The 22,912-nt window shown below is 46.5% G+C and overlaps 1 protein-coding gene across 1 annotated transcript in view; it reads left to right on the top strand.

The window, feature by feature from the left end:
• The window catches only part of PNPLA7 (patatin like domain 7, lysophospholipase), a 126,516-nt gene that overhangs the window by 101,701 nt on the left and 1,903 nt on the right, over positions 1-22,912 (top strand). The window contains exons 28-34 of the mRNA XM_080561496.1: positions 2,779-2,848; positions 5,131-5,247; positions 7,534-7,682; positions 9,113-9,265; positions 11,172-11,282; positions 16,796-16,880; positions 22,809-22,912. Of these exons, the coding sequence (XP_080417622.1) occupies positions 2,779-2,848; positions 5,131-5,247; positions 7,534-7,682; positions 9,113-9,265; positions 11,172-11,282; positions 16,796-16,880; positions 22,809-22,912 (789 nt within the window). The remainder of the gene's footprint in view (positions 1-2,778; positions 2,849-5,130; positions 5,248-7,533; positions 7,683-9,112; positions 9,266-11,171; positions 11,283-16,795; positions 16,881-22,808) is intronic.

Genomic DNA, 22,912 nt, shown 5'->3' with positions numbered 1-22,912 from the left:
CTGGCACAGGTTGCTCAGAGAGGTTGTGGAGTCTCCTCCTTGGAGATCTTCTAAAGCTACCTGAACGTGGTCCTGGGCACCCTGCTGGAGCAGGGGTTGGACCAGAGGGACGCAGAGGTGCCTTCCAACCTCAGCCATGCTGTGATCCTGTGATATCCCAGGAGAGCACCAGGAATTTTATCCCTCGTGCCAGAAACACAAAGTGCTCTTGCAGGTCATCTCAGCTGGAGTTTCTGGTGTGAGGAATCTGAAAAGAAAGCTTTCGTAAATCTTATTTTGGGCTTGAATAACATTCTCTCTTGAAAACAAATGAAACTATGTATGAAATGCCATCTTTATGAGTGTATAATAGGTTGTGGCTTGGTTTCCTTCATGCATGAATATGCAAGGAAGCGTAGCTTAGGCTTCTTTCCCTGTTCCTGTATTTTTGCTTAAAATGTGGTTGATGCACCGAGATCTGTGATCATCAGAATATCTTTAGTGCAGAGAGGCACCCCTAATACTCCTGTAGTCACACTTTATTCGTCCGCCCCTCCTGTGGCATTTATACCAGATGGATTGTAATACTTGTGCAGCATCTGTTAGTCCTCCTCAATTCCACCATCTTTGCAGAGCTGCTTAAGAGATTAAACTCACTAGGAGGAGGAGGAGAAGAAGAAAAAAAAAAAAAAAAGGAAAAAAAACACTTTGGCAGTTCACAATTTCCTGTTGAACAGCACAAAAAAACTTGCACCAGAAGTGCTAAAGGGGGAGTACTTCTCAGCTTGTGCTGACAGCTGTAGTCCAAAGCCTTGCTTGGCTCATCTGAGCTGTGCCAGGGAAGGTTCGGATGCCTTACCCTGTGAAAAGCATATGAGGCTGGATGGATGGGAAGGTAAGTTTACCTCTTCAGCCTAGATTCAGCTTTGTATGATTGACGGAGAACTATCAGCTGTTGTTCTCTCGGCATAAGTGATGTTTGTTCAAACAAGTCCTCCTCCTTTACCTTTGCAGGCTGCCCTTTTACTAGGCACCACAGAGACTTTCCAAAACTGTCCTCTCTCCAACAAGCTTCTGTGCAGTTGGGAAGCCGCCTCCCATTCCATTTTTCCAGCTAGTGGGGTGTGAGTACAGGCACTGAGACACAAGGGAGAACTCCCCCACCCAGGAACAGGGCTGCTTGGTTTTGTCTAGCTTCTGTTGAACAAGCTAGCCAAGTCCTTTAAAAGTCTGTTCTTTTTGTGTATTATCCTGCTTATTAGGTAGGTTATGTACCACATTCCTCACTGCTATTTTACCCTGCAGTATCTCAAGCAACTTTTGGGGTCTTCTTGAAAATCAGCCTTGCAGGATGTTCCTGTAAATAATCACAGAATCACAGAATCGTCTAGGTTGGAAGAGACCTCCAAGATCATCTAGTCCAACCTCTGTCCTAACACTAACAAGACCTCCACTAAGCCATATCACTAAGCTCTACATCTAAACATCTTTTAAAGACCTCCAGGGATGGTGACTCAACCACCTCCCTGGGCAGCCCATTCCAATGCCTAACAACCCTTTCAGTAAAGAAGTTCTTCCTAACATCCAACCTAAGCCTCCCCTGGCACAACTTTAGCCCATTCCCCCTCGTCCTGTCACCAGGCACGTGGGAGAACAGACCAACCCCCACCTCTCTACGCCTCCTTTAAGGTACCTATAGAGAGCGGTGAGGTCTCCCCTGAGCCTCCTCTTCTCCAGGCTGAACAACCCCAGCTCCCTCAGCCGCTCCTTGTAAGACTTGTTCTCCAGACCCCTCACCAGCTTCGTTGCCCTTCTCTGGACTCTCTCGAGCACCTCCATGTCCTTCTTGTAGCGAGGGGCCCAAAACTGAACACAGTACTCGAGGTGCGGCCTCACCAGAGCCGAGTACAGGGGGACAATCACCTCCCTAGACCTGCTGGCCACACTGCTTCTTATACAAGCCAGGATGCTGTTGGCCTTCTTGGCCACCTGAGCACACTGCTGGCTCATATTCAGCTGCCTATCAACCAGTACTCCCAGGTCCTTCTCCGCCAGGCAGCTTTCCAGCCACTCATCTCCCAGCCTGTAGCGCTGCTTGGGGTTGTTACGCCCCAGATGCAGGACCCGGCACTTGGCCTTGTTGAACTTCATACAGTTGGCCTCAGCCCATCGGTCCAGCCTGTCCAGATCCTCCTGCAGAGCCTTCCTTCCCTCGAGCAGATAATGCTGCAAAGCTTTGTGTTGTTGTCTTTGACTCTTGGCAGCTTTGGGTCCCAGCAGCATTGCTCTGTATCTCCTGCTGAAACGATTTCATCACCATACGGTACAATGTGGAAGTCATTTACCGTGGAAGAACATTGCTCAAAGAGGGTCAAAACTCATGTTCTTCCCTCGTTTTGTCTTGGGCTCTGGCATTTCAGGAAGTGAAGCAAGGGTGGAAGAAAAGAAAAAAAACAACAAACAAACCAAACCCAAAAAACTTCATCTTAAAGAACAGCAGATATCAGAAAAGATAAACTCCTAGTATGAGGTTTCTGTTATGTGCTGTATGATGTACAGTCTTCTGGAACAAGTGTTTTTTGCTATTAAAGTAATTATTTTTCTGCCTTGGTTCTGCCTGAGGTATTTGCATAAGAAACAAATTTATAAACTTAAACCCAAAGCTGATGGATTTTTCTCCACTTGTGTCTACAGCTCTGTCGAGATGCAGAGGTTGTCACTGGCTTCTGTATTAGGCACAGGTTTTAGTTTAAGTGCAAGGTTACAGATTTGGTAAAATGAGGCCCTCCTCTGTTGCAGGATCTGTGGATTCCTTACTTCACCATTACGACCGACATCACTGCCTCAACAATGAGGGTCCACACTGACGGTAAGTGTGCAGGCAGCCTCCTGCAGCACGTCTTAAACAGGGAGGTGAGACTGAAGTGCCACCCCTTGTTCCTGCGGTTTTCATCCTCTTTCAGTTTGTCTTTTCTTTTGTTTCCCCCTCCTCTGTTATTTGCTGAGCACCGAACTGTGGCTGTACACATAACAAGGAGCAGAGCTGTGGGGAAGAAATTAACTGAGACGCTGGATTCACTGTTTAGAGAGCAAATGGCTCCGTTGGCACCGTTCTGTTCCCTTAAAGCATTCTGTGAAGTGCAGGTGTCTTAACCATAAATCAGAACTAATGCAATAAACGCATTTTAAGTTTCAAATTCCCTATAAATGAAGATGTATTCCCAATAAAGAGACTCCTGTGGCTGAAGCAGAAGCTCGGTTAGGTTGTCATTTGTGTCCAGGCCTCTGTGTTTCTCTGGTGGAAAACTGTAATTCGCCTTACAGTGACTGAACAGAGGAGAAAGATCTGAGCTGTCTGCTCTGCTTTCTTGATGTGGTGGCAGCCCTGTGGGATACTTGCTTTAGCTTTTGTCTGGCTATTTGGGGTAATGGTGCAGTGACTCAGGCTTCAGTGAAAATGGCACAAGCCTTTGGGGTGCCGCAGATATTTCTGTGGGCAGGTGAAACCTTTGCTGCCATGCCTCTGTTACCTTCTGAGTTGGCTGTCCACCAGGTAGGACTATCCATTCCTGCAGCCAGGGTGGGGCTCGCAGAACCCTTAAACTGCTGCTGCTGACCCTGGGGTATTGTTGTCTTAGGACAATCAAGGGAGCTAAAACAAGCAGAAAAAGATTAACCTTTCTTAGAGGTTGTTTTCTAGTTCTACAGCAGGTTAAGCCAAGATGTAGATGAAGAAACTCACTCCACCCATTTGCTTGCCCCTGCTTCCTGCAAACACTGGCAGTAGCACCTGTGAGCAGGAATTGCTCTGATCAAAATGGGTTCAGGCAAAAAACCTCTCCTGAAATCTTAAGTTCCAGGAATGCAGCACGAATGTGAGGGAGTGGGCAGGTGATGCAAAGGGTGGCTGGAGTCAGAGAGGGACGAGAGCAGCCCTGACTTGGATCACAAGCTGCCCTAGAAGCCCCCTTAATGCAATTAAAATCCTAACCACTGCAGCTGCTAAACAGGTTGCTAACTCAGGTGTGTGCCAAAGTGCACAGGGTGCTGGGTAACAGTGTGAATAACGCAACAAGTCAGCATTTTTCTCCTGTAGAAGTTCCAACTCGACTAAAACTATTAATAATAAAAAACAAGCTTGCCAGTATTGACCTATGCTAAGCAGAAGGAGTGTTTAGGTTACAATTATAAAAAGAACCATTACATGTTTTTAAAAAGAACAGAAAAAAAGTCAATTCCCAGTTTGCTGGAAAGAGGGGCTTGTTTGAAACATCAAGTAGGTAACTAATGAGAACTGAGCCAACACTACAGTTCTTATGTATTTTGGATATTTTAAAGATTGACTTCTTAAACAAGATTGCTAACTTCTTAAACAAGATTACTAGCATCTTTGGAACTACGGTGTCATCCAAATTCAGCTGTTGCAAATGCTACAAGGAGAAAAATCAGTAAATAAGACCCTTGAAGCAGAATGGTTTCAAAGAAACAGATCCAATCAATTTCTACTTGATTAAACTTTGTTTCTAACAGCTTAAAAGATTTTAACTTCCTTCATTACAGTACCGTTAACAGAAATGTCCTCAGAAGAGATAAGATCGCCATCGTGTACTTGCACTAGTTCTATAAGTGAAAATGTTTGCTTATTGCAGAGCAGGGAAAGCAGAATTTCTGGGCTTCTGCAATCAGTATTTTTCATGTTCAGCTCCTGCTAAACTCCTGCTAAAAGTCTGTTTTCTGTGGATCTTTGTAGAGCATAATGGCTTTAGCTGCACTTCAATCTGCTTATTTCTTCTATTCCTTTGTCCCCAGGAGAAGCCTTTTCCTTGCCGTATCAGTGTAAGCTCAACAACACACTAAAGATGATCCCTGCAGTCAGGCATATGCTGAAATCTCCTTAAAGGCAATGAATATGAGGCATGTGCTTAAAACTGTTTCCTAAGGCCTTTGCCTGACTGTAGGTCTGAATGGCCTTTTTTTTTTTCCCCTAGCCAGGATTATGGTATAGAAAATAATAAACTGCTTTAATAACTTTCTAATAGTATTCTCAGGAGAACCTCTATCTCCCGGTTACTGTAACGAGTGTGAACGCCTACCCCATCGCTGTGGCAGTGCGTTAATGCTGTTGCCATTCGCCCCTCCTTGTTCCTGCAGGCTCTCTGTGGAGGTACATCCGTGCCAGCATGTCTCTCTCCGGGTACATGCCTCCGCTCTGTGACCCGAAGGATGGGCATCTCCTGATGGATGGAGGTTATATCAACAACCTTCCCGGTAGGTGTACGGATCGGGTGGGAAGAAGTTACTGAGAATACATCCTGTCATACAGTCTGCAGAACTTTGCCCTCATGATTATTTTCCAAAAAAAGAAACAAGGAGAAACATTGCAGACGCCTTTAATCTCATGATGGCTACCAGGAGTCATTGTTCTCAGTTTCCTAGGTGTTTGCTTTACCAAGGCTTTATTAAGACTGTTCTTTGTTATGAACTGTTTCCTAATATTCCTATTCCAAAAATATAATTCCAATTTAGTGCTCACTGAAAGGAGAACAGAAATTAAACTGCAGGTATATAGTCTATCTTTGTGCTTCTTTTCAAAAGTATCACTTGAATAGGAACTAATTCAGAGAAAGCAAGAGTATTAATTCTTCATTATTCAGCCTGGTGCCTGTGTTAGTAGAACATGCTGCATCAGAGCACTCGCTGGAGGACTGTTGAAAGTAAATGACTGTTGATATTGAAAACAGCGTAGTAGAATTCTCTTTACTTTATTGTCCAGTTGTGAGTTTTAACTGTAACGTAGGCGCAGAATTGAAGCAGTGAGTATTTTGAGTAGCTTTGTTAAATCAGATGTCTATTCTTGAGAGCAAGTCTGCCAGTGTGCTTCCCTGAAGAGCTGGCAGGATGCACAAACTGTGCTTGGGAGGAAAGAGTGGGCAGCCTCGTGCCAGTGGGGGCTCCTGTGACAGATGCCAGCTTTGTCCTCCTAGCCCGGAGGGGACAGGGCTAGGGGCTGAGCTCAGTGCCCAGAGCCTGAAGGGTGCAGCTGGGGTCTTGGTTAGCTGCGAGCATGTGGCAGGGGTGGAATCGTGTGGTGTATGAAGGCTGATGCAAGGGCTGATCTGAGGGCTGAACCCAAAAGGGATCAAGGTGCTTGAATTCATTTGTGCTTATCTGGGATGTGTTTCGTGTTAGGGCTGTCACTGCGGTCAGAAAGCATTGGAAGGTAGGTGGGTCAGGGGGATGGCCAAGATGGGAAAGAGTTGTATGGTGCCATTTCAGTTTGTGTACAAATAGAAAGAAATCCAAGTCAGAGACTACATCTGAGCATCCTAAAGCTTTTGCATGTTCAAGACAAACCCAGACTGTATTTTCTCCTCAGGGCTGTATTTGCCTGAAAAACAGAAATAGAAAGAACACAAAATAGACCCCCAAAATCTGCATTTGACATTTGCTGTGTGTGTCTGTAAGCAAAACCATGAATTGAAAACCAAGACACCGTTTTCACCTGTATATATTGGAAGAGTGCACAGAGCACATACAGGTGACACTGGGTGGATGAGATGAATAGGCTGAACCAGCCCAGTAATAGAAGTACAAGTTACAGAACAGATCTGATTTAAATAAGTGTCTAAATTAAGCATCTAAATTGGCTCTTCAGAGCTGTGGTTTTCCTACGCATAACTATTCTGGAAACTGCAACTATCTTGGACTCTGGGGGTGTGGAAGGAGTATAAATTCATTCTGTAAGGTGTGTGTCCTTCTTTTCCCTCCTTTGGCACTTCCCTAAATTCTCACCCATATCCAAAGGCTGTAGCTAGTTCTCTTTCTACTGACCTTGAAGTAGGAATTGTTGCCTCATTTCTCTCCAACTTCAAATGCAAATCTTTCTCTTGGATCCCAAGGCTTTTTGTAGACTGAAATCCTCCCAGCCTCTCCTTGCTGTTGGGTTCCTTTGCTGCTCCTTTTCTTTGTCTTCTCTCTGCAGGGTTGCACCTCTGCACTGCTGACTCTCCTCTTTAAGGCCATTGCCAATTGTTCTCTCTCCAGGTTCCCCAGGGCTTTGTTCATACGGGACTTGCCATGCTATAACTAGTCTGGTGTAACTGTGGACTTGTGCTGTGTGTGTGTCCTGGCTTCTCTCCTCTGTTCCCTGCCACACAGGTTCGCTGCTTCCTTCACGTTGGTTTTGGTGGCAGTGTGGTGTTGGTGAGTCAGGTCAGCCTGCCCATCTAGGGGAAAGCTTCCCCCATAAGTGATGTTTTCCAGCGGTTCAGCAACGTGAACTCACCCTGCTGCTATGTAGGGGCTTGCTTTGGTGCACAGTGGGATCTTGTAGTTCAAATAGAGCATGTGGGGTAGGAGCTTCCCCAGGGAAATAGTCCCTCAACAGAGCTGCTGCAAACATTTATATCTGAAGCTGTTCAAAGAGATGCTCGTGGTAGGTATGATGTCAAGTTACATACATACAGCTAGAGAGTATATATAAGTTTAGCTGTGCAGCACCAGAGTTGACGTCACTATTGGAAAGTGTACTGATACGACCTTCTTTCCCACTAGCTGATGTTGCAAAGTCCATGGGGGCAAAAGTGGTGATAGCGATCGATGTGGGGAGCCAAGATGAGACCGACCTCACCAACTACGGCGACTGCTTGTCTGGCTGGTGGCTGCTCTGGAAGAGGTGGAATCCCCTGGCTGAGAAAGTCAAGGTATTGCAGACTGCATTGCATCTTTGGTTATTCAGAGAACAAGCCTGGTAACAGGCCATGTTGTTTCGTGGATTTGAGCTCATACTGATGGGTGAAGAAAGCTGGGCAGTGCCCTGACACCAAAGGAAATAGAGCATCAGGGGAGAGGGTAGAGCCCCGCTCTGCAGTGTGGCCTGCAGAAGGTCATACAATTGTTAGAGCACAGAAACCTGTTCTTGTAGGTGCAGTTAGTTTTGATAAAGTCAGAATTTACAGATTTCACCAATAAAAGTAATAACTTACTCCAGTTCAGTGTTTCTATCCTAATGTCTCTGGATGGCTGACTAGGGAGGTTTTAGTGCTAGCCAGTAATTAACAATACAACTGCTACTCATAAACACTGGGCTGCAGAGTATGATTTTTTTTTCTTGTTGAATGCAGTCAGCCAACTCTATTAAGTATTCTTCTGCGTTTCCTAAGCTATCTGGCTCTGCAGCGCTCCCCAAAGTGAATGCTGTTTTTTCCTTTACCCACTGTGATTAATGTGTTCCTATTTTGCAATTGGAAATAAAAACCTTGCTTCCCAAAGTTAGGGGAAATATTACAACCTGTGGGTACTGCTCTGTAATCCCAAGTTATTCCTCTGTAATAAATCCCTTCCCTGAAAAGGTCTCGTCTCCCTGAGAAGTGGCCTGGCATCCTTTCTGGAGCTGGTGCAGCTGAGTGCCCTGCTCGGTCTTGGCAGAGTTGATGGTGCCGCTCCCAGCACGTAGTGGGAATGCCTGGCTGGGGAAATGAAAGACTCTGACTCTCCTCAGTAGTGCCCAGTGAAATACTGTGACTGCCCAGATGGCAGTAGTCACAACTGAAAACACATGGGATTCCATTTTTTTTCGAAATTTATTTTTAGATTTGTGAGGGTGGTGAAACACCAGAAAAGGTTGCCCAGAGAGGTTGTAGGGTCTCTGTGGAGGTGTTCTCACCCAGGTGGACATGGTCCTGGACAGCCTGCTGTAGCTGACCCTGCTTGAGTATAAGGGCCTTGGACCAGAGGGTATCAAAAGGTCCCTGCTAATCTCAATGATTCTGTGGTTCTGCGAAATCTCTGCCCTGGTACAGTAGTGATCATCACCGATTTCTGCCTTGAAGGATCTCTTAGACCTCTCAGCTAAGCACAGACCTCTTTCTGACGTTACCACTACATCCTGAAATGGAAGACTCAATTCAACCTTGCGCTGCAGCAATGTGTCTGACTTTGGAGACTTGTTGGCTGTCCACACTGCCTGGGAAACAGATGGAGGTGCTGATGTGTGAAGGCTTCAGCAGGCTTCTGTGTGCTTTTGGAATAAGCTTGATGGATAACTTGCTTTCTCTCCACTGTGAATACAGACCATATTCTGAAATGAAATTTCTGAATTAATCATGATCGTTACGTCTGTCCTGGTTGGCAGGTGCTGAATATGGCAGAGATCCAGACACGGCTTGCATACGTGTGCTGCGTGCGGCAGCTGGAGATGGTGAAGAACAGCGAGTACTGCGAGTATATACGGCCACCCATTGACCGATACGGCACCCTGGAATTTGGGAAATTTGATGAAATCTGTGTAAGTGCATCCTGAGGAAGGCAGTTCCCCCATACTGACATTCTGCAGAAGTCTACTGCTTTGTGGTGCTAATTAATACCTAAGCAGTGTAAGAGTAAGAGAAGTCAGTTGGCACAGAGTGAATAATTGACATTAAATAATACCACGGAATGATATCATGACTGTGAGATTGGATTAACAGTAGAAATTGAGTTAATAATTGTGATTATATAATAACCTCTGAACGGATCAGTTGCCTCGCTATCTTATGTCAGTCCTTACTCAGCTGCTTGGTAAAAACTCTTTGGTGTCTGAGCTGCTTTGGGCAGTTGTGGTTTGTCAAATGGTGTCATTTCTCTTCCTTGATTGTGTAGCTTGTTGTCACATGAAAGATTTGAAGAAATCTGTGGGGACGCTGTGAATCGTTGAAATGGAGGGTAACATGCTAAAATACCTGACTCGGCTGACATTTCAACACTTCTATTAATAAAACATATCGTCCACAATTCCTCCACACCTGATAGCATATCAGGAAAATGGCACCAATGTCAGTGGAAGGACGTAGTAAAAAGGGTAGTACCAGGTTACAAAAACTAAATCCCAAAGATGTGTATCCGAAATCAGCATGGGAAGAACTGACTCCAGATGTGCAGTTGAATTATCTTGGTGACATAATCCAGCATTCAAAACCAAAACATTTCTGCCTGATTTGAGGGAATGATAGCAATTTTGGCTCATTGTCTCTTGTCAAGGAAGTTATTTTACTGTCTTTTTCCGTTCTTTGCTTCAGCTGTGCAAATATCTTCTGTGTTCAGGTGTTTCTGCACGGGTTTGCTCTTCTCCTAGTCTAGGAAAGAGGAGGAGGGAGAAGTGCCAATTTTCCTTTAAGCAGTTCTCCTTTACAGATGTGTTGAGAACCAACAACACTCATTAGGCTGCAGATTGCTTTCTCAACATTGTTCCCTAATGCTGTCGTATAAATACTGAGCAAAAACAGTAATGCAATTAAGCCCTGCAGATTTACATTTGAGAGAGTACTTAGGAACAAAGAGCAGCTATTCAAAGCCACCAGCTGATTTCCCCAGTATAAATATTTTCCCAAGGATATTTGATGTCATAGCTCCTGGGTAAACAGCTCTGTCCCTTCAGCAGGGGACCTGAGGCTTCCCTGTTTAAATAGTGCTCTTCACTGGGAGCAGTGTCCTGGCCCTTTTTAAAACCTTGACAGACAGGTCTGATAGATCATCACAGTAACAGTAAGCTGTCAAATCATTGTTCTGTCTAATTTGCTGTCATTAAAGAGATTTGAAGACACCAGGCAATTTTTTCTCAGTGGAATTAAAAACTTGAGGAAAGTGCAATTTCTCAAAGATGTCACTTTCTTTGAGCAAGTTCTTGGCACAAGATGTTACAGGTACAGAGGGCAGCACCCTCCTGGGTTTTCATTTCCTACAGTGTAGCTAAATAAGCTTTGTCCCGAGGGGAGTTTTACACTGTGCTGACCTTAAAGGGCATTCTAGGCATTCCTTTATCATTACAGGCTATGGAATAGCGTGTGTTTGTTGTTGTTTTTTTAATTTCGGCTATGTACCTGGATGGAAGGGTGTATGCATACATGTACTGAGCTTCATATGGTATTATTCTGTGAACCTGCTTGAAGCTGCTGCTGTAAAAGTAGTTGTCAGGTGGCGCTTTTCTGTACATACTGTGGGGTCAAGGACCCAGTTAGCATTTAGACTTAGAATAGCGCCTTGTTTGCTTAACCATTCCCCCCTAATCATTAGGCTGAGTGGCTTTTCCAGGTAAGGATGGAAGGTACCAAAACATGCATCCTGCCTTTGGGATAGACATCTGGATTTCCTGGATAATGTTTTTTTGTTACTAATTTACTTTTTTGTTTTCTTTTCTCATGGTTCTCTTTTTCCAGGAAGTGGGATATCAGCACGGGAAAACTGTATTTGGTGTCTGGTGCAGGAGTGGAGTCCTTGACAAAATGCTAAAAGACAGACAAGAGATTTGCAAATCCAAAACTTCTGATGTAAGTGCTCAGTTTAAATGCACTCTTCTGCAAGAGCTACTTGATGCACAACAGGTTGTATATTGCCCAGAAACACTGGGGGTAAGAAGGAGAAAGTTGCCTCAAGTCCTTTCTTGTGAGCCTGCATCTATTAGTTAAAATCTTTTGAGGCCAGAAGAGGTATAATCAGTTTTTCAGCAACTCCTTTCTTTGAGCCTGGATGAATGAGGAGGTCCTGCACTTCTTGGATCATCAGGTACACGTGTGGCCAAGGTGTACTCTACCAGCGTCCCGGTGGTTTTGATAGCCACATTTAAAAAGAAACAACCTCCACCCCCAATGTGTAATGTATGTACCCCTGCAGAGATCCACCCATATCCTCACCAAGTAGGATGCTCTCTGAAACCTCAAGGAACAACGTAGCCCTGCAGGGCAGCTCTCCTTGTTGCTGTTTTGTTCTGCCAGATTGATACCACATTTGTAACCCAAAACCATGCACAGCACAAGTACTTGAGGGAAGGCAGGGTGCTCACCCATAACCAGCGCTTTCTGCGAGACATAGCTGATGTGGAGGTGTTTACGTGCCCACCGTTCTCTTCTTCCCTGTGTGGGTCAGCAGTTAGAGGGCACTGAGTGTTGCTGCCTGTTTTCTCCACCAAGCGTGAGGGTGGAAGGTGTGGCTGTGCCCCCGCAGGTCCCATGGGTGGATGATCTGCGAGAAGGTGATGAGAGAAGGATGATCTGTGGTTTCAGGCAATGGGCCACATTTGTACCCATTGCATGAATGCGTGCGTAGATTGCCTCTCAGAGTAGAGCTGGGTAGGCACAAGTAACTTTAAAACTGCTATTCATTTATTCTTGTGCCACAAAGTCCAGGTGGTGCCTGGGTATTGTTCTTGCTACCAGAAACTGTTCTACCAGGGCAATGGCTCTCTCCCACGCCATCTTTCTGATCTCTCCCAAGCTGCCCAGTGCTTGTCACCGAGGATGTGAGCCGGGATCTCTGGCACTGATCTCCACCATTGCTGGCTTTCCTGATATGACTCAAATAGTTCTCAGATGCTTCCAGAAAGCTTGAAATAAATCCTTGCCATGGATGCGTTTTTAGCTAAGAGTTAAAATCTTGCAAGGCCTCAGACTTCTTGTTTTGTTGTTTTTCTTCCTTGCTCCTCTACTAGGAAAGGCATTTTGTAAGGCTCTTATTACAGCTCCATGCAAGCTTGCAGGGTTGTTGAAGTACTTAGAAGTAGGATGAAAATCTCTTGGGTTTACAATTTCAGGATTTAAGTCAGCCTCTAGAGCTGGTCCAGTAACTCTGTGGGCTGCCTGAATTTCTGGGGAAGTTTTAGTTGTTTTTAAGAAACAGTTATCACCTTTTTGAGGACTCGGGTACTATATTATAATATATTGGCTTATTATCCTTAGTTCCTTCAAATTCCTCTGATTTAAAACCCAAGTGCTAAAAAGACTTCATGTTTTACTCGGTAATTCTTCTTTATTGTCTTTTAGAGATAGGGAAATTAGTAGCAATATTTTAAGTGATTGCCAAAATGTATCATAGCTGTAGTAAGCTTCAGTAAGGAAAGTCAGTGGAGGTGAAAAATGACATTGAGAGTTTGCAGCTCTTCCAGAGATCGGCTCTCCAGCACTTCTCTTAGGAGAGAAATGGTGTGAGCAAGGGGAGAGCAAAGGCAGTCCTTGAAGGGATGGATGCAGCAACAAGAGGTAGTTTTTTTTTTCCTTTTTTCAAACGCCCACATCTGAGCTCTTTGCCTTTAGACCCCCTTTTGTCACAGGAGAGAGATGAGCGCTTGTAGGGTGTGAGTCACTTGCAGAAATGGAAATGGCTCTACTGGGATAAGAGAGATGGCACCCTCAGCGCCCTCCCTGTGAAGGGAGACAAAGGGGAGCAGTGCTGATGCCTTTGTACCATCAGAAGATGAATCCCACCCAAGCTGACAGGCAGGGTGAGTGGCTGTGGGAGGAGCACAGAGGAACTGAGCTTTGTGGGGAAAAAAAGCTCAGAGTAGCTTGAGGAGCACCAAAACTCATCAGCTTATTATTTTTTACTGGCAAGATGACCTGCAGTAGGAGATGCATGAGCTGCAGAAGAGGGGGTCCCCCATTCTGCCTCTGACACATGATGTTCAGGCTGGTTACGTGCTGGTATGTGTTTGTGTGTGCGTGTTGATAGTCGTAAGGAGAAGTCAAGGGGGAGAAGAGTGAGTGTGTATGTGTGTGTCAAATGGTCGTGTGTCCAATTTTGTCCTCTAACTTTTATCACCCAGCGGTAACAAGCTTGAACATCTTCACTGCTGTAACAAATGTACCTTTCAAACCAGGCTTCTTTAAGAATTGCCCATTATATGGGATACAATAAGTCAGGCTAATTTCAGTCAGATCACAGTATTACAGCTGTGCATGATGCAGGATTTTGAACATTTATTGTAATCTACCCTGGTTTTTTATGTCACTTCAACTGCCATGGAGATCAAATAGGTCATGTAGTGGTTGTAGACAGAGCTTGTCATTGCGTTTCTGTGTAAGCTCTTCATAACAAGGCAGAAAGTGCTGACTGCTGAGACACCAAGATTATGAAAATAATGGGTGCATGAGAATGTTGTGATAAACCGCCTGGTCAGCTTTGTGTGGTCCCCAAGCCTGAAGCTAAGTTCCAGGCTACATTCCAAGGACCCAGAAAGTCACCTGCTTTTTCCTCCAGCTACTCTGGAGCCTAGTAAAAAGCAAGATATTTTTTCCATATGACTTGTTTTTGTAAGTTTATTTCTACAAAATAACAAGTATTGCAGGCTCTCTCTGAGGTGTTTAGCTTTTTTTCCTTAGTCCATTCAAGTCATTTAAGTCCTTTAGCTGTGCTATCTTCCAGGGATAACAGCTGATATTTTTAACTTGCCTTTCATTAGCAAAGGTTTTGATGATCTGTGTTTTAGTTCTTCAGCTATTTCTGGAGTGTTCAACATCTTGGAGTGTTGGGCTCGGTTTCTTTTCATCTTGTTTCCATGTCGTAAGCGTTGAATTTTTATTTAATCTCCAGATATTTAAGCATTTAGATGTTTCTTCTTTCCTTTCATCATTCAGTTGCTACTTATCTTTTCTTAAAATGCAAATACTGAAGCCATGAACAACAGCAACCTTACATAAAGTTCATTTGAACAACCCTTATTCTTCCCCAATGCAGAGTAATGCAGTACCGTAAATTGGATCTCCTCAGGGAAGTTTTGTCTATTGAAGTGTTATTCATAGTCAAAGCTAAATATAATCTAGCAGACTACAATAGTATCTGTCTTTCTCCTCTCATTTATTTAATAAAGATTATGCTAAAGAGAATACTTTCTTCCTTCTTGGAAAAAATATCAGCAGGAAGGTTTGAGAGTGGGTTTCAAATGAATCTTCTTTTCCTTGTGTTAACTGATGGGAGTGTGGTTTCGTCCTCAAAAGTAGTCAGAGCAAACGCTGAAACATATTAAATGCCTTTTCTGCAAAGCATCAAATGAGCGTGGGAAGACACCTGGTTTCCCACAAGTGGTGTTCCAGTCGGAGTGCTAAGACTTTGGGGTGCAGCTGCCTCTCCAAGCTTCCTCTCGCAGGCTTACCCATGGGATCATGTGTATGTCATATTCCCTAGCATGGGATCATGTGTATGGCAGTGACTGCAACAGATGCTCCCGTGGGCAGGGTCACACTTAGGATTGCCTTTATGCTCATCTGTCCTCCCAGCTTTTCTCTGGGGGCATGTGAGCTGATGCTAGTTTTCCAAGAGCATCTTTTGGCGATGTTCCCTGCAGGCTTTGTTCAGCACTTCATACAGTGCCCTGCTCTTTCCCCTCCAAAGCCAGTCCCTGCTCTGCTGCATCCTCCCCAGGACAGTCTGGCGCGTGTCTGTGCGAGCGCTGAATGCACCCAGTCTGTTTGCTTTATGACAGTCCTCGTTTGTACAGTGCAGGTGATTGCCTCAAACATTGCTGTGTCTGCTTTGTGGCCAGAGTTCGCACATGTCCCTTGCTTAGTCATGTGGCACAAAATGAAGATGTAGCTGCTCTTTTTTTTCCCCCTCCTGTCCTGGGAAATGGCCGCCTGCAGATGCTTCACTGGGACCATTCAGGTTGCGTGTTCACGATGAAGCAGGACTGACTCACTCTTCTGGCTGGTTCCTTAATGGTCAGACCTTATTCTGAGCTTCTCTGCTTCTTTTTATTTTAAAATGTGTGTCCTAAGCTACTGCTGTTTCCTTTCATACAGGTATTTTTTTAATTCCCTTTGGGTCTTTTCTGTCCACTGCTCCCCAGCAGCTGTTTGTCCTGAATCCTTACCCTGCTTAGGCTGTGCTAAATTACATCAAAAGTTAGTTATGGATTAAAGGTCAACTGAGAGCAATCTGCTGCAGCTGTAATGGGCTTCTGCTGTGACCCCTGCAGGGGCTGTATGATTCACAGTATCAGTGCTCCTGCCAGAAGAGCAAAGAATTGCTCGCAAAAACACTGTATGAGGAACCTGCCCTGCCTGGAGGTGTGTGGGCAGGTCTGTCCCAGCAATTCCTGACAGCCCAGTGCCAATAACATGGCCTCTGCAAGCTCTTCCCCTTCACTCTCCTCTGGGGCAGGTTGCTACTGTACTAATTAAAGTGACTGGTTTGAAAATAGGCAAAGAGTGTTGGAGTTGCTGTCCAGTGACCCTATGTCTGGCCCCAAGGAGGGAGGGAGGCCCACACACCTCACTCGTGGCCAAGCACACAGGAAGGCCAAACCAAATCTTAAATGCCAAAGTTGGGTTTTATTAAAAAGAAAAACTAAAGCAGGCAACTCTTCAAATCCCAGAATGATCAACCTGCTGCTTGGGTGAGACAGAATAAAAATAGAAAGGGTTTGAAAAGAGGAATTACAGTGGGAAATACTTCTCCTTGCAGGCAGACCTCTTGCCTTGGGTTCCTGCTCGCTGCAGCACCTCCAGCCCCTGACCTGCCGAGAGGGCTGGGGTCCCCTGGCAGGTCCTGGTCACCCCTGGCTGCTGCCCGCTTGGCTGCATGGCCTCCCAGGGCCTCTGCTGGCTCATGTACGGCACCACGGCCCCTTCTCCCTCCCACCAGGCTACCGAGGGAAGGAGAAATCTCCCTGGGGGCTGCACCTGGCCCAGCTGCTCCCTTTTATAAAGCAACACAGTGCAGTGATAGAGAGCAAGGAAGCAAAAGGAACGCTGTCTGTCAGAGAGTCCAGGCCTGCCAGTTCTTGTCTTTGTCGCCTTTTCTATAGTTTCCTAAATTTTTAATAAGGTCTCGTATTGCATGGATGGAGAAGGGCCTGTTAGAGATTGCCCGGTGTCTGCTTGCTCTTCGGAATCCCATCTTTGCAGCCAGGCCATGCATCAGGGTCATTGTTTTGTGAATTGCTCACCGATGAGTAATGAGGGTGAAATCTGTGTCTGGAGCTTTCTCTGTTCAGTATAATTTTTACACAGTCTTGAATTGGATGTTTTTTGTATATTTGGTAACATACCTAAACCTTATTGCTGTGTTTCAGAATGTGACCTGTGCCACCACCTCTTTTACGGACCTGGCAGAAATCGTGTCCAGGATCGAGCCAGTGAAAGCCCCCGTGGCAGACGGTGAGTCGAGGGACCCCGCCGGTGCTGCGATGCAGCAGGAAGGGCAGTGCAACGGGGTCGGCAGCTTCATTGCTTTCTTTTACTGGCCTGTGTTGTGAGCTGTGATGTGTTTGAGGGCTGGCTGCTGCTGGCTCCGGCGTCACTTGTGGGCTGCCTCCCCTCTGCTTGGGTGAGGGTGGGACTCGGTGCTCTTGCCGTGGTGAGATATCACTGCCAAGCGTTACTGGCATGGTCTGGTGTGCTTTCCTGGTGGGAGCAATCCTTTTTCCAGTTAGCCTAATTCTGAGTGAAATAGCGCACATGTGTCAGCTCTCACAAAGCTGAGCGCTCATTCCTCCTCGTGCTGTCCGTGTCCCTGTGCTGGCTTCGGTCTTTGGTCCGTGTCCTTTTGAAATGGGAGGAGGGCGATTTAAAGGTTTGACTGAAGGATCTTTTTGTGCTACTTTGAATCAAATCTGGAATGACTCACTGGCTTGATTGCTTTATGTACACTGCTATTACAGGGAGCACTAATGAACTAATGTGGAACAGGAACGGCTCCTGCACTTTTACGTGGCGGCACTTGAGAGCTTTGTGCCTCAGACATGTCCTACGGAGCAGCTCCCTGTAAATACCACAACCGAAGATTCACTTAACAGGATCAAACAGAGCTTTGGAGGCCTGAAATCTCCAAGCATTTTACCAGTGCCGGAGCTTTTTATAAACAGTCTCTCCCCCTCCTCCCGATTCTTGTTCTTGCAGAGGAAAATCTAAAGTTAGCAGTCCTTCCATCTGTGACTGTTTGTAGAGATGTCCCTGTGGTAATTTGAAATGCTAATTGCAATCATATGCCTTATGAAGAAAATATTAATCAAATGTCTGAAACAGCCATTGTGAATAAGATTGAAAAATTCATGTAACGTGGTTATTTAAGGCATCGGCGCCGAGTCCTGCTGAGACTCAACCCGTGTGGTGTGACAGGTCTTCCTCCGTTATAGCTTCTGATTACTCACCCTGTTAGGAAGATTTTCTTTTTGCTAGGTGAGGCCATTAAACATGAATAAGTAACTTTCAAGAAGTGGATATGGCAAATTTTGGCCTAAGGAGGGGCATATGCATGGGGTATTTGGGATGCAAGGGACAGGTGCCCCGTGGTCCCAGGAGACACTGAAATGTTTGTTGTAGGCTCCGGAGGAGGGGGAAGAATGGCAGGAGAGAGCTGTGCATACGGACAGCGGGTCTCGGAGGAGTCTGGTGTTCATGCTGGGTGTGACTTCATGTGGTACCTGCAGGATCTGTGCCTGGTTTTGATGGACAGTGGCCATAAAGGCGTTCCCTGAACGTGGCATTGTCCCCGTGCCTCTTGCTGAAGAGGTGACCGGAGCTCGGCAGGAGGGCGACTGCTGCCCTGGCAGCGGCCCAGTGGCTGTTGGGTGGCTCCTCACGCGTGCTGGTGAGCCTTGGGATTTGTCTGCTGGTGAAGATGGTCTGACTGCATTTGTCCTGTGCAAGTTATAACATGGGGTGCTTCTTTGTAGCATGTATATGAACTGGCAGTGTCAAAAAAGGTGAAACTTTTTTTTTTCTCTATGGAAATCCCTCCCTGAGTGAGATCTCAGACCTCAGGGACTGTAGAAGGGCTCTGCCTGTCCTGATTGTGTACTGCAGGTCTCAGGCTGGATGAAGAAATTCTGTCGATAATTTTGTTCTAAAAATGAAATGAAGAAAAAACTTCCCTGCCTTTTCTCCTAAAGAAGAGATGGCTTTAGATCAGGAGGCTCTGCCAGCCTGTGCCAGTCCAGGGCCTTTCACCCTTTGTACTGACATTTCCCCCCTTCTCCTGGGCTTTGTAGTCAACCAGAATGTAACAGACGTTCTTTCACTCTTGAACAAACTGAGGAAAATGATTAAAATAGTTTAAAAGGTGGGGGGAGAGGGACGGGGGGACTGTCCATCAGGAAGAGGTGAGGAGAAGGAAGTCACTTAATGCTCTGTGCTGGACCCAGGGTACCTGTGCCCTCTGAGTGAGCATGTGGGGAAACATATGTAGGAGAACAGAAGCTTGTTTTCACGGTTGAGATGCTGCAGTACTTGTGGCTGTGTTTCAGTTCTGCATCACAACACTTCTGCAAATCACTTACTCGACTGGGATTTTTGTCTTTGTTCAGCTGTAATTGCGTTTTGCACAGCTGCGGCCTCGGCCAGCACAGCGCGGATGCCGTCCTCCGAGGGAGGCTCAGCCGCAGCTCTGGTCGTGTCCCCAGCCAGGAGGGTTTGCTGAGGACTGAAGTCACGCACACTCGGGGCGATTTCCACAGCAGGTTTCACTTGCCATTTTCTGAAGCAGTAATCACAAAATCACTTAGGTTGGAAAAGACCTTGAAGATCAAGTCCAACCCTTAACCTAGCACCACCATGTCTGCCACCAAGCCGTGTCCCCAAGCACCACATCTACATGTCTTTTGAAGACTTCCAGTTATGGTGACACAACCACTTCCCTGGGCAGCCTGTTCCGATGCTGCACAACCCTTTCAGTGAAGAACTTCTTTCTAATATCCAACGTAAACCTCCCCTGGCACAACCTGAGGCCATAATGCTTCAGGCCGCCCTCGTGGCCCTGTTCCTTGGTGTGAGGTAGGGTAGCACACTCACTGCATGTGATGGCCAAAAGATACCAAGTGGTGTAACAGAGCAGTTTAACAACAGTCACTTGGAAAAAGTACTTGGGGAAAAAGGAATGTTAATCTTGGTTTGAAACACCTGGTTTTGCAATACAGATGAAGCAGGAGACATCCCAAAACCTCTCAGGGGAGACAGTTATTGGGCTCTAGGTTACCCTCTGTGTATTTACTGCTTAAAAAGTCCTATCGAAAAGCACTCATGCACATCAGATTGCGATGAGCTACCAGATTCCTTGAGTTACATCAAAGCCCATGTGCGTTAGTGAAACAGAAACCCTCCAGACATTCAGCACTGATTTTCTTCAAACGTGGTGCATTGCCTGCAGAAATCAGGCTAATAAGAAATGCCCAAAGCTACATAATCACAGAGCAATTCATTGGCATGAGAAGTGGTTGTGTGACCTTCCAACCGTAAGCACGCTGCCTCCACTACCCGTGGCTTGGGGTACCTCTCCATGGTGTCATCTCTTCGCTGGCTCTTTAAGGTCAGGATTGTCACCTTTTGGTGGTGGCAGCAGCTAGCATGCTACTGAGTGCTTTAAATATAAGGAATGTCAACAGGTGTTGGCTGTTGTGACAGCCTTGCCCATGCGTCTCTCTTTGTGTTTGGTTAGGCTAGCTCCTCTATGGGCTGAAGTGTTTGGGTGACGGCGTGCTGAAAGGGGCAATCAGGCCTCCGTCCTGCCTGATGCTCCTGGGGGGCTTGGCAGTAAATGGGCAAGGCTGCTTGGGGCTGGAGCTGTTGCCCCTTGAGCCCCAGTCTCAAGGGGGACAAAGGAAGATGATGCTCAGGGAGCGCAGGTGAGACCACCACCCGCTGTCCTCGAGTACCTGGAGTTACTGTGAGAGGGACATGAGAAGGGACAACCCTCTCCTGGTCTTAGTATCTGTGTAAAGACCGGTTAGATGCTGAACAGTGCTTGTAAAATCAAGGGATTTGGGTTTAATTGCAGTCAGTTTTATTGGAGCTGTAAACTGCAAACTGTTGTTTGTGCTATCTCTTGCTGTTCAGGTGAGCGTCTGGTTTCTCCAGTGTGTTTTTATCAAAGATTGTCAGCGATGCTTTTAGTATAAGCTAATGATGATTCTCTGAACCAAAGGAAAAAAATTGACCAAATGTCTTGAATCCTAATGTTCTAGCAGTTGGGTGTAGTTATCGTGTTTGAAGAAAATGCTGTGGAACAGACTGTGCTGTTGTCTTCAGCATGGAGCAGATGCTATTGACTGTTCCCAAAAGAAATACTTAATCAAGAAGCCAGTTTAAACAGAAACCACTTTTTTCACTACCGAGCCGAAAAACAGGTATTTCTTCAGCAACTGAAAGTGCATGTGAATTAACTCATGAAAATGTCAGAAAACAGTCTAAATGCAAAAAAATCTGCCATTTTTAATGCATTTAATTGCATTCTGAAGTTGCCAGAACCTGTGCAAATGACAGGTGGCCCTGTGCAGCTTGCTTCGCTTTGCTGTGTGCGCACACTGGCTTCACGCTTGTTTGGGAGGGGGCTCAGCAGCGGCTCCTGGTGCACTGAGAGGTCCATCGGGACTCGTGATGGGCAGCTGCCCCGGTGCCATTCGTTGCTGTCGAGTGTTGAATTGATGTGGGAGAGTCGATCCTGTCAGTGAGTGGCTCTCGGTGTCTGCTGTACAGCCCTGGAGTGATCTCCAGGCTCTGGAAGACGCGGTGACTTTGCGCTGATGTGTCGGGGCTTTGGTGCTCAGTCCTGGGCACTCGGTGTCGTGTCCTGCTGCTGGCTGCTCTGCCCGTCGGCATGGCGGTGTCCTGCCCGACAGCGGGGGCAAGGGGTGAGAGCTTTGCTGCGGCACGGACGCTGCTCAGGCAACTGCAGCAGAATCCAGGGAGGTGAACGTGTTGGGAGGGGGAAAGCAGGCAGCAAAAGTCAATGAGGACGTTGAAAGTGACAAAGTTCAAAAGTTTATTCCAAGTGAACAGGAATTTGTCTTAAAACTGATATCCTAGTGAGGCTGACAGGAAGGCAAGGAGAGGTGAAGACAGAAATCTGAAGATTCAGCCAGCCGGAGTGAGGGACATAGGTGGCAGGGGCGCTGGTAGCATCGCCGAGCACCTGGCTTTGCCAGAGGTCTCTGCAGGAGGTACGGTTGCATTTAATTTATAGCTGGCACTAGCAGTTCTTGGCGTGACGATGTCTGGCCTCTGAGAGACCAGAAAAGTGATTATCGTGTACTTGGTAAAATTGTGACTGAATGATCGAATCTGCTGCCACCTGTCACCTCACGTCTGAGATCTCCGTGCATCTCTGTGATGCATCATGGAAAAACGCCTGTTGCTGGGTTTCTCCTTTAACCTGACCTTATCCTACTGGCTGTGTGCAGCTCTTCAAACCACGGCAGCCAGGCTGGGAAAAGGATGAAGAGGACCCCACACGTTCAGTCTGCTAGAAACTGCTTGATGTCACTGCAGGCGGTTCGGCCCCCCCTCGCAGCACCCCTTGCTTTTAGGAGTGGTGATGCCATTGCCAAGGTGGTGTTTGGAAGAAAGGTGATGGCTTTTGTTTTTTAACTTGAGCACAGAAGCTGCTGATCAGAACTGAAGTAGAAGCAATGCTGCTCAGAGTTAGATGAAGGCACAGGTCAGGTTTTTGAGCTTCCCTTGATTATGATAATCCGCGAGATTGCCAGAGAAAGCAGGCGATTGTTCCCTGTGGGGAGGAGGGGAATGTAAATGTCACCGTTCCCTGTGGACCAGAGATTGTGAGACACGTAATTATCACTCTGCGGTGGCGAACGTTTGGCACCAGAAGAGCTTGTCGTATGTCTGCAAGTCCGTGTTTCCAGCGGGTCTGCCACAGCCGCGTCCAGGAGTTAGGGTGTGTAGCTCCTAGGCATGTCTTCTGAAGGTATTTCACAGGTCTGGGCTGGGCTGACCAGCAAGAGGCGGTGACTCTGTGAGCAGCATTCCCCAGGGAGCGGGAGCATCTCCCCCCGACAGCGCCCACCAGGCTCACGTGGGCAGTTTGGCTCTCGCTGCTTTTGCTGCAGGCTCTTTAGATCGCAGAGGGCTGCAGGACACAGCTCGCACGCAGACCATGGCTTGAAGCTTGTTCTGTGATCTGGCTGGAGATGTGATGGGTGCTTGGGCAGTCCCAGCTCACCGAGCTGCTCAGGGCTGGCCAGCCGTCACCCTGCCCTGCGGCGGTGCTCAGCAGACACAGGTCATTCCTCTTCCAGCTTGCTCTGCCTCTCCGAATGCCTATTAACCAGTGTTTTTTCTCTCTTCTGTCTTCAGATGAATCAGACTACCAGACTGAGTATGAGGAAGAAGTTCTGGACAGCCAGAAGGATGATTATGTGAATTTCATAAGCAGCCAGGTTGAAGAAGACTCTGACTCG

This window comes from Anser brachyrhynchus, assembly GCF_964034855.1.
Source record: "Anser brachyrhynchus genome assembly, chromosome: 19".
Lineage (NCBI taxonomy): Eukaryota > Metazoa > Chordata > Aves > Anseriformes > Anatidae > Anser > Anser brachyrhynchus.
Note: the sequence above shows the minus strand (reverse complement) of the source record. Positions and strands in the feature narration are given on the sequence as shown.